General features: G+C 39.1%; 1 protein-coding gene across 4 annotated transcripts in view; it reads right to left on the reverse strand.

Annotated features, from left to right (window-relative positions):
- The window catches only part of LOC118332400 (ATP-dependent RNA helicase DHX8-like), a gene marked incomplete at its 3' end in the record, with an annotated part of 36009 nt that overhangs the window by 13849 nt on the left and 6380 nt on the right, over positions 1-15780 (reverse strand). For all 4 annotated transcript variants that reach the window (XM_035667655.1, XM_035667656.1, XM_035667657.1 and 1 more), the window contains 8 exon segments: positions 5152-5245; positions 5425-5577; positions 5776-6037; positions 8956-9106; positions 9891-9991; positions 10236-10461; positions 12824-12900; positions 15469-15600. In XM_035667655.1, coding sequence (XP_035523548.1) covers positions 5152-5245; positions 5425-5577; positions 5776-6037; positions 8956-9106; positions 9891-9991; positions 10236-10461; positions 12824-12900; positions 15469-15600 — 1196 coding nt within the window.

Raw genomic sequence — 15780 nt, forward strand, 5'->3', positions numbered from 1 at the left:
TGAAGGAAACATAACTATTGGTTGCATAGGGCATTAGGACAGTTGTTAATGTACAAGGGGTTTAGAGAGGTGTCAAGTCATGCCATTGTGTAAATAATCCCATTATTTCACTGAATGGCCCTGTTTATGTCTGATTCGAAAGAATTTATTGCACTAGTATTTTTTTGTTTATACTTCTTAAACTCATGTCTTTCCTCATTTGCCTGGCAGTATAATTAGTTGCTCAAATAGCTTTACACCCCTTTAAATGGCTCTCTAATATCCCACTGTATGGTCTGTCACTCTCCTCACATCACAAGTACCTGCACAAAGCCCTTATAGCTGGTTTGTTTGCCCAGGCCAGATAACAAGAAACCCTCTGTAGTGATACCTGTGGACCAAGTGCTCTTAGCCACTATCCCAAATGTAAACTGCAGATGGAATGAAAGGGAAAAGCGGTGATGAAGGCAACGCCACAAGAGGAAATAAAAAAATAAAAAAAATAAACTCATGAGGTACATTTTGCCATGTTTGAAGAATGCTTCAAAGGCAGCTTCCTACTATTCAGCTGTAATTGAACAGTGCTTTCAACAGTGAAAGCACTTTACAGAGGCCCCAGAGAATATAACTCCTAAAAAACTCTAAAAATCAAAGCTCACAGGAGAAGAAGCAAGAGAAAACTCACTCTAAACCATTCTGGGAAGACCTCAGTTGGAATTAGATTTTGCTCACATACACCTTTAGCTTAGCCTTTTGAATCCTTAGCTACCTTGATTCACATGCTTCGCAGCAACACTCGGGCACGTGGCAGCTCAGAAGGTATTAATGCACCAGCGTTTCAAATCAAGGCTGAAAAACCTGTCCTGGTTGGAGGTCTTCGGCTTTGCAAACCATAGCCAGCTTTTCACCCCTCCTCAAATGATTTATACTGCTGTGCATGGGATTTCTGCTTTCTTTCAATTCACAGATTTGTTCAAAAATACTTTACTCCCAATCCCAGCTAATTTCAAACATAAATTCAACAATAAAAGTCCTCATTGTTACATTTTTTAAAATATTTTAATCAATTCACCGCAAAGGAAGATTATAGCAATATGTCCAGCCAAAAATAGAGCATTGTGCTTTGTGTTAAATTGACTCAATAAAGGATGATCTGACAGCAGACACATTTAATTGTCTCACAGTCTTCATTTGAATCATGTCTTTAGTAAATGTGTCAACTCATCTCCTGTTACAATATTCTCATCAGTTATTTATTTCAGATTGGCTAAAATACAGTCCTTTTTTGGGCTTCCATTCACATGTTAGCCACAGACGCACTGTCAAAGCCGCATGGGTGCGGCTGAATGTTAACAAAACAATTGGTCTTTAGAAAGATGATGTGTTTCTAGAAGTCAAGTGGGACTTTAGTTGTCTATTTGATGACAGAGCTGATTGAAAGGATCATTTTAATTGTTAAAACCTGAGAATTTTGGTGAAGTATCACATCAAACACTGCATAACAACATGAATCTGTCACTTTCTATGCAGCTCATGAGCAGAGCTCTCCAAACAGGAAGGAGACAAGTGAAATAATGATTTGGATTATTTTTAAAATGCTCCTTTTTACAGTACAGTTTTATTCAACCACCACAAAAGTGCCACATTCAGAAGATTTTAAAGATGTCATTGATGCTAAGACAAAGCAGCAGCAGCCCCACATCCTGCTGCTGTCTGCTTTGACTGATTTTAGCCCTTTGTCAATTTTTTCATTAACTATGAAACTATAAATAATGGCAGTGACTGAGAGCAGCGATATCTGCATCCCATTACCCACAGCACCAATCACAAACACAAGACAGGTTTCTTGATAGAAAAGCTGAGCAGCTGCTTGTTGGAGCAGCCTGCGCTGTGTCATAATGGGCCACACTCCTCTGCACTCTGACAAGCTAATTGATTTGATTCGTCAGAAGACAAATTGCTCCTTACAAAACTTTCTCACTCACTTCTCGCTTTCTCACTCTGATACAAAGCAGACTCTGCAAACCTTGAATATATGTAGATATGCGCACATGCGTGAATATATGCGTGAATATATATGTACATGTGTAAGAAGCGTATATCTACCTACCTAGCTATTTGACTATTCATATCACATATAATCTCACCAAAGCTCAGCAACGAGACCTGAAAAACACATGAGCTGAGATACACATTCTGGCATATTCTTGTTAAAATTTGATACAGGATGGGGGGCTAAACTGCTATTTGGTGATCCATATTAACCACACTTAAGTTGTCCATTATTATCTGCATTAGCAGCAATTGTATAACCCAACTAAAAAACAGGGTATGTAATAAAAAGGTGACCTTCAATGTTACTGATTAATTACTCTAGGGAAACTAGCTGCATTTCTAAAACCTTGAAACACCTCATATACCTAGTGACTTTGCTACAATATGCGTAGTCCATTCATCTTCAATGGTGTCACAAGATCAGATTCTAAAGGGACCTTGGCAGGAAAACAGGTTGTTCTCTGAAGGAGTTGAGCTCATAATTGCTTTCATTTTGTGCAGTTAGTAAGATTTAATATCAGTACAGAGAAAATATATAATGCATCTCTTGTCCTTGTGTCCATTCATAAGCTAAATTAGTGCCACCTTTGGTAGAGTTAATTTTAAAAGGATAGGTTTACATTTTTGAAGTCTGTGTCAAAACACTATTCACATGCCCATATGTACATTGAAACAGTTACAGTTACTGCCATGGTCTGAGAAAACACAAAGAGGGAAATTTGAACCAAAATCTCAAAAATTCCAACTTGAGTTGGCAAAGTCAAACTGATGATGCCTCATCTTTTAAGGGCCAGCAATATATCCCAGCCACTGACAGGTGCAATGATAACCAGATAATCAGTGTTACTCAGTTCACCAGTCAGTGGTCATAATGTTATGGCTGATCGATGTATATTGGTTCTAAAGGTACAGTTAAAGGTTCAATCAGAATAGTGACACAGGGGCCTATTCCTGGGGACAACTAAACTGAACTCACTATATTACTTGTAGTAAGCACTCTACTGTTGTTACCTGTATTTGTTTTTTTGCCCTGCTTCAAGTATTTCATAAGGGATACATAGTTCCAGCAGCTGGTCATCTTGTGCAAAATCTTCACATGTTTGGCTCTGTTGTAAACATTACGTTACATTAAGTATATGCATTAACAAATGTTTTATCTTCAGGGTATAAACTAAAATAAATGACAAAAAGCAGGTGTGGAATTACAGCTTACTGAGCATGATTTCTGCGAGATTCTGTGGCACCATAATGCCAAGGGGAATTTAATTTCCCCAGAAACAATAACCTCTTTCCTAACCCACGGGGAATTTGTTAGCAACAGTTACTGGTTACCCAATACACCATACAGTATATACGGCATGTGCCACTGGGAGCTAGGCGAGCCAGTGAGAGTGCTACATGTCTGTTGGCACTGCTGCTAATTGGGTGGGATGCCTCATTAAAGTCCTGTTACACCACGATTGGATTTCAGGTTTGATGCAAATATACAGACAGTGATGGGGAGTGGAAGCCTTGCAGCACTAGCAAGGCTGGACAAGTAAACTAGCATTCTACCTCGATTGTATACAATTCCTGATACAAGGGAGACTAGACTGGGAAGAACTGAAATTCTCACTGGTAGAATCTGGAGTTAAAAGTCTTGAAGGTGGAAAAGGAAACTGGGTGGCTAGTTAAGAAAGTGGGTCTTTTTGAAAGCAGTGCTGTGGTGCCCTGTAAGGGGACTGGATCCACCTTTGACAAAACTCCAATTGGTATCTTTCCTTGTTCCCACATCACTCTCATCCTTCATTTCATATTTTGGATTAGGATGCCTCTAATTTGTCAGGTCCCTGCTTATCAGCAACAAAAAGCAGCTAATTTTAAGGTTGACTGTAAGTGCAGAAAATGCTTAGACAACCGTTTCCCATGTCTAAACTTTGGCTGCTAACGCTGTTAAACAGAATTACATACAGGTGTGGAGAAGAGTGAGGTGGATGACAGGAGACAAATGTGTTTCTCCTAGGTGTGAAGGTCACCTGGTGGGATGATGTGCTATTTGTCCCTCTCTCTCTCATATATATTTCTTATATTAGCTTTTTCCACTTTTTTTTCTTGACAAATGCAAGCATTATTACACTGATCTTTCATTTTGAAAATGTACTTCATCTGCTCTGTAAAACTCATGTGCCACTTGGCAAAGCTTTAGGGCTTCATATAGGAGTTTGGCTTATGATTCTGTAGCAGCTGTGATAACAATGTAGCAGTACAGTCATGATAACCATTATAATTCATTAACTGGGGGCCATAAGTACCCATACAAAATGTTTTAGCAATGTGGTAGTTGTACTGGTGAACTGTATCAAACACCATCGGGCAGAAATGTTACAGGGGCCATGATGGCTGCAATGCCCCCTCAGTTTTGCCTTATGCCCCTCAAAAATGATATGCCCTACAGCCAAAGTGGCCTTGATACCCTGCCTGCACTGGCACAGCTAATTTCCCCGTTGTCCTGTTGATATGGTTTTTATATACCAGTGTCTTTTGATGAGATTTTGAATTCTTATTGGACAACATCAAGTGAAGGCTGCACACATAACCAGTGGTGGCTTTGATCTCGAGCACTGTATGAACCACTGGAAAACCTGGCTATTTATGATGATAGTTTGACACAAATCTAGCAATTGCCAATCAGGAGACTTAACCAAACTCATCATGATGAGCCAATGCCACAAATCTGTGACTAGACAAGAAATTTAGCATATAATGTTATGCATTTCTCATATATATGTTGACTTAGCTGACCCAGTGGCCTGAAAAGTGGCCACTGAAAAACGTTCTTCTTTGTTAACCTAAATTTATTATTTCAGTGGATATCAAATCATTGTTTCATTTGATGGGCAAAACATATATTTTTGACACTTAGTTTCATTATTTCATCACTTTGGTGTTGTCAGTTTTGTGAGGGCACAAAGGCCAAGTGGCCATGCCACTAAAATGAGTGTGTCAAAAATACATGTTTTGCACAAAGGTGTCAAGATGTGGACAGGAACGTAAAGTGGTTAACAAAGCTGGAGGGGGGGTCTGTCTGACTTACGTACAGAAACACACACACTGATACATATATGAAGCGTATAGTACCTCTGGCAAGAACCTTCCTTCCCTCTGCATGAAGTAATTCTTCTTAAACTCGTAATAGGTGTTGTACTGATTCCAAGACTGCAGAAAGTCAAACCTACAGTAGATAGAGGGAACAACACATACTGTATGAGATGAGAGGTGAGCACTCATAAAAGATGAGCCAAAGGATGATGAAGAGGCTCTGAAGTATCTGAATGGAAAGTTACTGATAAAGAGTTCCTAAAACCCAGACCTGACCGGGGCAACAGATTTCTTTCTGGTAAGAACACTTACCGTGGATCATTCTTGGCACGTACACTGGCCTCAAACTTAACACCATTCCTCGCAACGTACTCGGCCAGCTTGTCTATGACTGGCTGGATGTCAGGTGGTGGGGGAATGATGGCTTGCGGTGCTTGTGTGGGAACTTGAGCTTCTGGTTTTGCACTGTTTTGGGAGAAATGAAAGATGTCAAGCTGATGATGCTTGTTGTGTTTCGGCTATTAAAACAGGTGTGCTGTCATAGTACTTAATTTTTGATAAAGCAAAATACAAGAAACACAAAAAAAATCAATAACCTGTTAAATGCAACTAAAACTATCAAGGAGAAAATGTTATTACACAGGGATGACCATTACTTCCTACCTGGTTTCTGGTACAAGAGCAGAAGCAGCAGAGCTGGTGACCTGAGAGGGGGCTGTAGCTGGTGGTGCCAAGGTGGTAGTTTCAAGAGCCGTGGGTGTAGTTCCCAGATTAGGCAAAGTCACAGAAGACGTAGGGGGAGCCATGACAGCTGAGGGCATATTGTTATAGTAGGAGCTGGCATCTATGCCCGGGGGAGGTGGAGCCAAGCAGAACGTTCCATCAGGAAGCATGTAGTACCCGTAGTACATTGCAGCTGAATTTGCTGTAAAGACATGAGCAGCAAATGATTACACGAAATTCCCCCCAGAAATGCTTCAATTGTGCCAGATAAACATCTACTGTTACTTCATGTGGACACAAAGTGCACATTGTAATGCAATCCATTCCACAGCCACGCTATAAATAACAACTTTGAGAGGATCATAAAATTCAATTTTTGTTAAGACTGTCACAGTTGCTGATTCTATAGTGACCTTAAAGACCATAGCTTGCGTGCTTTCATGCTTTATGATGCGAGTGCAGGCAAAGTGTGAGCAGCTGCATTCGAATTTGCCACATCAGTGTGGTTGTTGCTGTCAGACATCAGAAATTCAGTTAAGTGGTTTAGAGATATTCATTATATGGCTATGAAAGGTCGTCACTAAAGCTTGCTTTTTGTTGTGGTTGTTTTACGTACTGGGCTGTCCTGTTCACCATCTAACTATGTTTTTATGTGTATTTAATGTGTTTGTTGTGCAGTAATTAATTTGAATCAACAAGGGGAAGAGAATATAAATCAACACATGACCAATGTGCAAAAGTGTAATTTCTTGAATCAGTGGGTTTGTATTACAAAGACCCTCTATTGAAAAGAGAGAGGAGAAGAAGAGTGGGGCAATACAGGGAGAGGCACAAAAATAATTGGTCAGTGTGAAAGTGGAGACAGTGTGATATTAACACATTAGTCACTGAGCTGGTTGACTTAAATGACATCCAATTTTCTCTAGTCAGGAAAATGGAAAACCAAAGCAGGGGCTTTCATTTACAAACCTGACATTAGTGTTGGGTGACTGAACGAATATATCGGCTTTCGGTGCTTGGGTTTTTTTGGGACAATTTTTTTGGGTCCATTTTTGTCATTTTATTTGGATTATTTAACGGTCTGCCTCCGAAAAACGAGAACCGCAACTCAGCAGCACAGTAAGCCATAGAAAGAGTTCATACTTAACTGGGGTGAATTAGGGGTTATTCCGTCTAGTTTAACAGTTTTTTGAATACAGTAACTAGGGGATTCACAGAGGCTCCCACCAAGACTCGGGAAAGATGAGGACACAGTGATTTCAGTCCGAGACAGGCCACTGTAAAGCGGGAGAGGAGCGAGAGGGTGGTCGGGCAGCCAGAGAGGAAGCCACAGCCTGTAGCGCCATAATATTTTCACATCTAACTCAGTTAGACGGTTAGACTCCAGAGTTGCTGGTTGTTGGAACAGTGGAAAGACTAATAAGACCATTCTGGTGAGTTTTATTTGGTTTCTGTCGATTTTGAAACAAGTTTTGTTTTTTAATTGCTTAAAAAGGCAATTAAGCAGGTCTTAGTTCTGTAAAAGAGAGAAACCTGAATTCAGAAGGTGTACAGTTGTATTTTTCTGTTTAATAAGGAAAATAGGTTTTATATATTTTCTTTGCCCTTCTTGACATTTTGTGAGTTTATTTTGTTTTTTAAAACTATGAGAACGCTTATGACGCTTATCTCTCTCAGCTGCAACTACTGGGTCAGTTATTGGGGGGGTGGGGCCGCCGCAGCACACATGCTTGTGCGAAATGAACAATTGTCAGTTGGAAATTTTTCACCCAACCCTACTTAAATGTGTTACAGCTAAGATAAAGACTTAAGATTTAAGTGGAAGGATAAAAACGAAATTTAGTTGAATAGTTGGTCAGACATGGTGAGATGGAGCTGCTCTTATTGTTAGGTCTTTAGCATACTCATTACATACACTAAGGGAGGCAATCCAGTACAAAAGAGGTAATGAAGCAAATTGTTTTCCATGTGCTGTATCATAAGTTTGAGAAGTTCATATCAATAGCACTACGTCATCCACACATTATTATCAACAGCCCTATTTTGACTGCAAATAGAAGATCAGGTCAAAGGACACACTCCACAACTGTCTGAGGGATGAATTCACTGCAGCAATGGACAAGTAAACACTCACAGGTCAGCAGGAGCCAATGACCGTGGGTTTATGAAAGCAACTGTTTCAGGGGAGCATGAACTCATACATGAAAAAGGCCTTGAATGGCAGTGTTGGGGTAGATGTGACTCCTCACTGAAGGATAGGCATATGAATTTGTATTTATTTTATAGGGATGCCGCAATTTAACATAGTTCAAATACAAAGCACGAAACGGATGTGCTGCATAGAGTGCCTATAAATTAATAATAATAATAATAATAATAGCCATTTTATATCTGTAATTAATTTGATTTCAGCTGGTAATGAAACAGGCATTCTTTTGAATTTATGTAATTGCACTTGCTTCATTCCATTTAATCTAAAAATGTTGTTTTTGTGAATATTATACACTATGTTTACTGAGGATAGTGGCATTACATTGGACTTAATGAGACACATTTGCTCCTACACTTTTGAATTGTTTGTTATACATATATTGTACATTGCGTGTTACTGATAGATACTAGAGATGCGTCCTGCGCTCATCAGGTCTAATAAAAAAACTGCACACACTAAAGACCTACATCTATTTAAATCTGGCCTGACCCAGAACCCAAGTGAACAAGAAAGTGTGGAACTGAGAGCAGGTTTAGGTCAGTACAGGAGGTAATGGTCTGAAAAGGCCTTCACATCAATTATAGCCTATGGTCAGAATTAAAGAGTGGGAAGCTGTGTTGAACAACGAGCAGTGGCAGAACACTGTAAGCAGAAAATAGTCCAAAAGGAGGGCGTCTAATGCCAGTTTTCTGTGGTCAACAGTAATATCAACAAAAAAAGGCAGTTATAATAACTGCGCAGTAGAGCAGGGAGGCATTCGATTTTTATTTTTATTTTTTTTTACAAAGGAAGCCATTTCTGTGCTCAATGGTAGATAAACAAGAGCAACCCTACATGGGTAAAGATGTGACAAAATAAAGTAGACCCAAAGTGTGATGAACACTGTAAGTCTTTATATCTATACTCACGGTCCGTAGTGTACTGTGCTGGTGTGCTGGATGCAGCTGGGTCTGGCACTTCCTCTGGTTTAGTTGCCATTGCTGCAGTGCCATTTCTTTCCTGTTTGGCTTTTCGTACAAGTGCTGCCAGAGGATGGTCTGGGTCCATTACTTTCAGAGGCTGCAGAAAAATAAGGCCAGCACTGAGATCATACCATATATGCAATTATAAGTGACAGAACCATTTTACAGTAATAATATAATACAGCCACCAAATACTCAAAGCTCTCTGAAGTCGAAAAACCATGAAATGCCGTGCAATATTTAAGCATTACTCTGGAAGTAATCTTATGCAGTGATTTCCAGTCATCCAGTATAAGAAATATACAGAATTTAAAGATCTAACCCCATAAAATATAAAACATGAATCATTAGTAGAAAATTTGAGTAGCTGATTTGAGAATCCCTCTTGATAGAGGCAACCGTTAAAAGCTTACTAAAAGGAGTTCATTATGTTTCTATAAAAAAAAAAAGACATGCTTCCATTCTTGCTGCCCTGTCAAAGACTAATGGCTGTCCTACAAGGCCTATGAAGAGCATCAAGAGAAAACTCTAACAGCATGAAGACAAGGAAACAGAATATAGTTATTAGAGAATGCAATAACAGACACAGGCAGTTCTAACAAGTGCTAGATGCAATTCACATCGCAGTTAGAATTGCAGCATACTGCATAAGGAGGACTACTAATAAAGAGGGTGTAATAGCGCCATTTCCAGTCTGACTCCTTTAGATGAGCAGCCTAAAGGTCACCGTCCAATGAACATAATTATCCTGCTTTATAAGCTACATAAGTCAAAACCAGGAAGATACAATGTTTTCCCAGGACGGCGTCGCAATGGAAAGTAGCAACTGTCTCGAACAGGTAAAGTGCTGCACTGGGTGGCCTACATTCTATTTACATTACCTTCACAAGTTCCTCCAGGCGAGAGCATTTTTTAGGGGCAAACAGGCTGGGATGAAGGTAACTCCCGTCCCCATCCTCATCTGAATCATCCGAGTGGGAGTCTACAGCAAGAAAGTAAAAAATAAACCAAAAAAAAAGAGCAAAACAAGTACTGAATATATGTATGAATAAATATTTAACATTATAATCAATGCAGAAAGTTAATGTGTCTTACTGCATTCTTACGCTGTGTTTGATTGCATGTATTACATATCTAATATTCCTGCATTGATCACAGCACAGTGCAAATCTCATCTCTGTGTAAGGACATAACCTATGGATTCGGGACAGCTTTCTGTAACTCACCCTGCGACTGCTCTTGCTTGCTGGCGGAAACAAGGTTGTATCGACCTTCCTTCATGGCCCGCAGGATGTGTTTGTAATAAGGATTCAAGTAATGGTCAAAACGAAGAAAGTCAAACTGGGAGTTGCCAGACTGCTTAGCTTTTAGGACTATCTCAAACTGAGCCCCCTGCTGACAGACAAAGTTGGCTGTCCTCTCGATGATGTTATGGGTCTTGATGGTTGCCGGCTGCAAAAAAGTCAAATAATGAACATGAATGTTTTAAACTGAACATATTTAATGCATATTTAAGAAACATTTCTTATAGAAACACTCTGCTTTAGCCAAAATAGTGTAAAATAATCATTACCACATATCAGAATGAGCGAACCTGACTGCTCCACATGCTGCACAATTAAGATGCAATGCACAGTTTACGAAAGGCTCCCTCATACCAAGGACACAAGCCATTTTGTCTCTAAAGCATTCTCATGCTGGGCACTCTTATGTTCATTGTGATGACATTAATTCTTAAGTACACATGAGGTGGAAATCAGTGGAACAAGAAATGGTCCATTATTCATTCATTATTGTTCCCCTTGTGTGCTTTCAATGATTAATCATTGTCATTACCTAGAGAGTACAGAGAAGTGCAGCAATCTCCAAAACAACACACATCTCTCATCGAGATGAAAGTCATAATAAATACTACCTTTCAAGACACTGGCCAAAAAGATGCCGGTGTCCAACACTAACATACCATTATTGTGTTCCAATCTGCCAAGGACTTCCTGACATACAAGGGCCTTTCACACTTCGATTTAAGAACTTATCCATTAGGTAAAAAGGGGATGTGTAATACTTATTTTATGTTGACATGATATATACAAGAAAAGCATCTTCAGCCATATCTTTAACTGAGCAGCAGTGTTTCTACGGCAAAACAAAACATAACTAACGTGTAACAGTCATAAAGTACGCCAGCCCTGAAAGCAAAATGTACAGTTTACAGTTGTTATCTCATGTCACCCAACAGCTGGGGTGCATTCATTAAAAAATAAAAAAAAACATCTAATTAATCTTAATAATCTTAGTTTATAAAAAAACACAGCAACAACTTACTGCACTGTAAACGGCATTGAAACTATTAATATTTGGCTCCAGATAAGTTAGCGGTCTGAGATGCATCACAACGTCCAGGTTAGATTCAGGAGAAAGACCTCTGACGCACGTCATTCCCTGCTTTCTCCCCATGCTGCCTGTCATCTCTGCTATGACTATCAAAGGAAATTAACATTCCAAAAACAAAAGCCTTTAAAAGTAATAATACACTGAAATGTATTCAGAGAAAAGGATATTCTTTCCAAATCTAGGGAGTAGACACTAATATTATATGCAGATCATGTACTGCAGCTATGTTGTGCTCTGTATGTGTTCACAGGGGTGTTTTGACAGTTTTATACCCAACACGATATATACTGAATATGCACAGTCCATGCCAACATTAAAGCTTGTCTTTAGTCTCATGCATAAGAAAGTGGCAGCTGAAGGGGACTGCTGCGGGTTAAGGTTGCAGACTGGCCTGGTCCTGAGGGAAGGTTGTCTGACACAAAACTGCCAGATAGAACAAAGCAACCTCATACTCTGTGCATGTTATCATTGGATGTTAAGTCAATGTGAAGCATTACCTATATGTATATATTTGTATATACAACAAATATGTGCTATAGCAGAGGTGTGCTAGCATCATAAAGATGAATATACTGTTAGGACATAAAACTTTTAAGCTTCCAGCTTCTGAAATGTGAATAGTTGGTGGTTTTCTTATTTCTGTCTTTTATTATAGTAACCAAAGGTCTTTGGGTATTGGACTGTTGGTCAATTTGAGGACGCCACATTGGGTTATGGGAAACTACGATGGACACGTTTTTTTGTCATTTTTACAGACTAAATTCAAACTAAAGAAAACATTAATCCATAGTTGAAATACACAGGAAGAGGAAAAAGCACTACTGATTTGATATTTTGACTGTCAGGATTTCTCATCTATACTTCATAATACTTTTTTAGAAGAAGAATTATACAAGTAGGCTAGGTAATGTTCATATTGTAGACTCAACCTATCGTAGATTGTATGCAGTCTATGAAAACTATCTCTAATATAACCTACTGAATCTATTCAGCCTCTCTGAGTAATAAAAGCAGCAATCAATCACACATTTATTCTGTTATATCAGTCTAGTAAATTCAAAATTAAATGGAAAATCAAGACTTGCAATAAAAGCTCACGTTGCTGACAACAACTAAACCAATTAGCTCCTAGATCAGGAGAGAGCCAGGTACCAGGCCCATCATGCCCTGAAGTTGGTGGAGAGCAACTGCCACAGGCCTGGCTCCATAAGTGCAGCTACCTAAAGTCTAACCGGTACGCATGTGGCCATCGTCAGGGATCAATTCTTGACACGACTGGCTCTTTACAAACAAGTCTAATATGTTATTCTGCAAACTCCACGGTGCACATACATGTTTGTGTTGTGTTTATATATAGTATGTATAAAAGCGCAATAGGGTATATCAAGATCAGTTTAGCAGCTGGATATTTAATACTCACCAGTTCCACATCAGGAGGGATAGCGAGCCCTGGGGGAGCAACGAATGGTTCCTCACTCTCCTCGGGTTCTGCCTCTTCTATGCATGTGAAGAGATATTAACACAAAAAGGATGAGACGAAGTCTTGTTAGTCATTTGTAACGAAAAAGAAAATATATCTCGCTGGATATATACCCAGTTGAGCAATAACCCTTCCATGTCCTAAAACATTTTTAAAGTGAGTGAACCACTTGCACCGTTCCATCCACTATACAAATATATCACAGTAAAAAAATTCTTCATCCTCTTTCCTTTACCTTCATCTACACTTGATAAGAAATGTAATGTCAGGGTAAAACTAGATTAGCACTTTTAATGTAGTACTGTTGGGAGTTTGCACAGTAACGAAGGAGGCACGCCTCTTAATTTAAGCCATCTATGGGGAAAAATAAACAGCCTTCTCACAATTCCTACACATTTTACTTGGTACTTGGCTTGTCGTGTAAGGTGTGCCATGGGTACAGTTTTGAAATCAGCTTTTGGCAGGACCTGAAGGTACGCAGTGTCAATCCATCTTATGTGAGGGCTCAACTCTAATTTAGTGATCATGTAATGGCCTTCCAAACAGTGCCCTAACTTTGAAAGTAATCATTACTTCAGTTATAGAACGGGATTATTATCATGGTTTACTAGCTTATATTTGGATCATGCTGCTAATTCTAAAGTGGTATAGTATATGAAACTCAGTGGTTATCACACCTCAAAATGGCAATGCAGCATTCCCATTTATCCTGTGATGAAGTAGCAAACTGCTTATCTACAAAAATACTGCCACACATTGAGTCAGCAGCTCCATACAGGGAGACAAGAAGGCAGTCTGCTTACACAGCTGAATAGGAGAGCCAATAGTCCCTAATAGTTAGAAATATGTGGGGTAAATTTAAATAAATTCAGCTAATAGATATAGTTCATATTCAAATCAGCTTCCTTATTTTGACAGGATATGAAATCAACAGCTGTATTGTGAAAATGACTGGGTAATAATTAGTGTGGGGTTTCACAGGTAGGTTAACAATAAGACCTAGATCTGTCGCAGACAACAGATGATAAATTATACTGCAATTAACCTTCTGGCTTATTTGGCTTTCACTCAGCAAATAAAGTGACAATTACTTGATTAATATTGTGATTATGTGTCTCTGTATCTGCTAGCCCAAATACTCTTTCTTTGAGGCTTGAAATTTAGATTCTGGTGGGAGACTTTTTAATGATTTTGCATTTATGATAATATCAAAGACCTTAAAAGCGAGAAGAGAAAAATCATAATCACAAAAACCTAAAATTGTAGCAGGGATTCAGTTGAAATCAGCGCAAAATGTTAATGGCTAGTGTGACATGATCCTGGTTGACTTATTCCCAAAAGACAAATTCTTCTGGAGCTCTGGTAGATATATTTATACAACTCTGCAACCTCCCCAGAGAGAGGCATCTATTCTGCTTAACTGTCAGGCTACCGGTTGGGACAGAGTGCTTCCAGCAATCTCTACATCAAATATTTAAAGCTGCAAGTGCGTGTGTGTGTGTGTGTGTGTGTGTGGATGGATGACAACCAAAGTTGGCACTGGTCAGTGTAAATGTCTTCTTTTATGCTATAGCTGTATTGCCTCAGATACATGGTTGTTACAAATAATTATAATAAACTTTTGAAATATTATGATATAATTGTTTAATATTGAATTAAATATAACATTTCAAATATGTTTGCCCCGTTCATTGTGTGCTCCGTGGGGGTTGTGTGTCTGCAGATGGTTGCATGGATTAGAGCAGTTAAAGTAAAGAAGAAATGGATTAGGCAGAGCCGCTGAGTTCTTCAGCAGACTGCAACAGCCAAAAAACAAAAGTCAAGGAGCTAAAAACTTTGAAATGGCACAGATCCCATCCTGAGCATGTCAAGGTCACAAGAGGTGTTTCAAGCAGTACATTTACATGCAATAACGCGATTCCTCTTTATAACCACCTGAATTGTTTGTGCGTTTACTTCTCATAGTGTCTTCCCAGAATGATCTATAAATGGTCAATGCTAAATAGATCATCAATATACCGACCTGTTTAAGGAAACTTAGTTACACTATCAGTGAGGGAAAGACGGAGCAGCCAAAGTTAAATATTATCTGAAGGTAGATGCGCTCTCAGCACCAAACAGCAACCATGGTTACGACCACAAAAACCGTCACAGGAACATAACAGTGAATTAACGGTGTTATGAGTCGGTGTTGAATTCGGCGTATAACGATCCACCAAAAAGCACTTGTTTTATTGAGAACTAAAATAAGACCGCTAACCAACGGAGACTGAGCCAGCTGAGGAGACAAAATCCTAAATAGTAACTATACTATACCGCACATAATTCCTCTATTAATCTCAACTTTTGCAGGGAAATTTTCACATTTCAGCAACTATTTTGTGCGTAGCAGCCTTTATAAATAATAAATAAATTAAATAAATAAAGCCCCTGATGATCCAAAAGGGTGTTTGATAGATTACATGAAACACATTAGAATATCAGGCCTGCATGTATTTGTAAATATATCCAAATGGCTGACCGATAACATGTATCAGAGAGTGACTGACTCATTGGGCAAGTATGCAAATGATGTGACTTCTCACCGCTTTCCTTGTTGGCATCCTCCTCCTCAGTGGGCTGAGAGGGATCATAGTAGTCAGCACTGTATTTGAAGGCCACTGCATTGTAGGTACCTTCATCAGCCAGAGCCTCACTTAGTCGTTTGTACTCCTCCTCTGTGGAAAACAAGAAAACACATCATTAAACTTAAATCAGATTGAACAAACTGACCATGTAGCCCTGGATAACCACACACCACCTAATAAGACTATTGTGTCAATAATAATAATAACAGTGTCTATACTAGTACAGTACGGGAAACTCTGTGAGGCCAAAAAATAAATAATAATAATAAT

Source organism: Morone saxatilis, unplaced genomic scaffold (genome assembly GCF_004916995.1).
Source record: "Morone saxatilis isolate NCDOM2014 unplaced genomic scaffold, NCSU_SB_2.0 Contig21, whole genome shotgun sequence".
Lineage (NCBI taxonomy): Eukaryota > Metazoa > Chordata > Actinopteri > Moronidae > Morone > Morone saxatilis.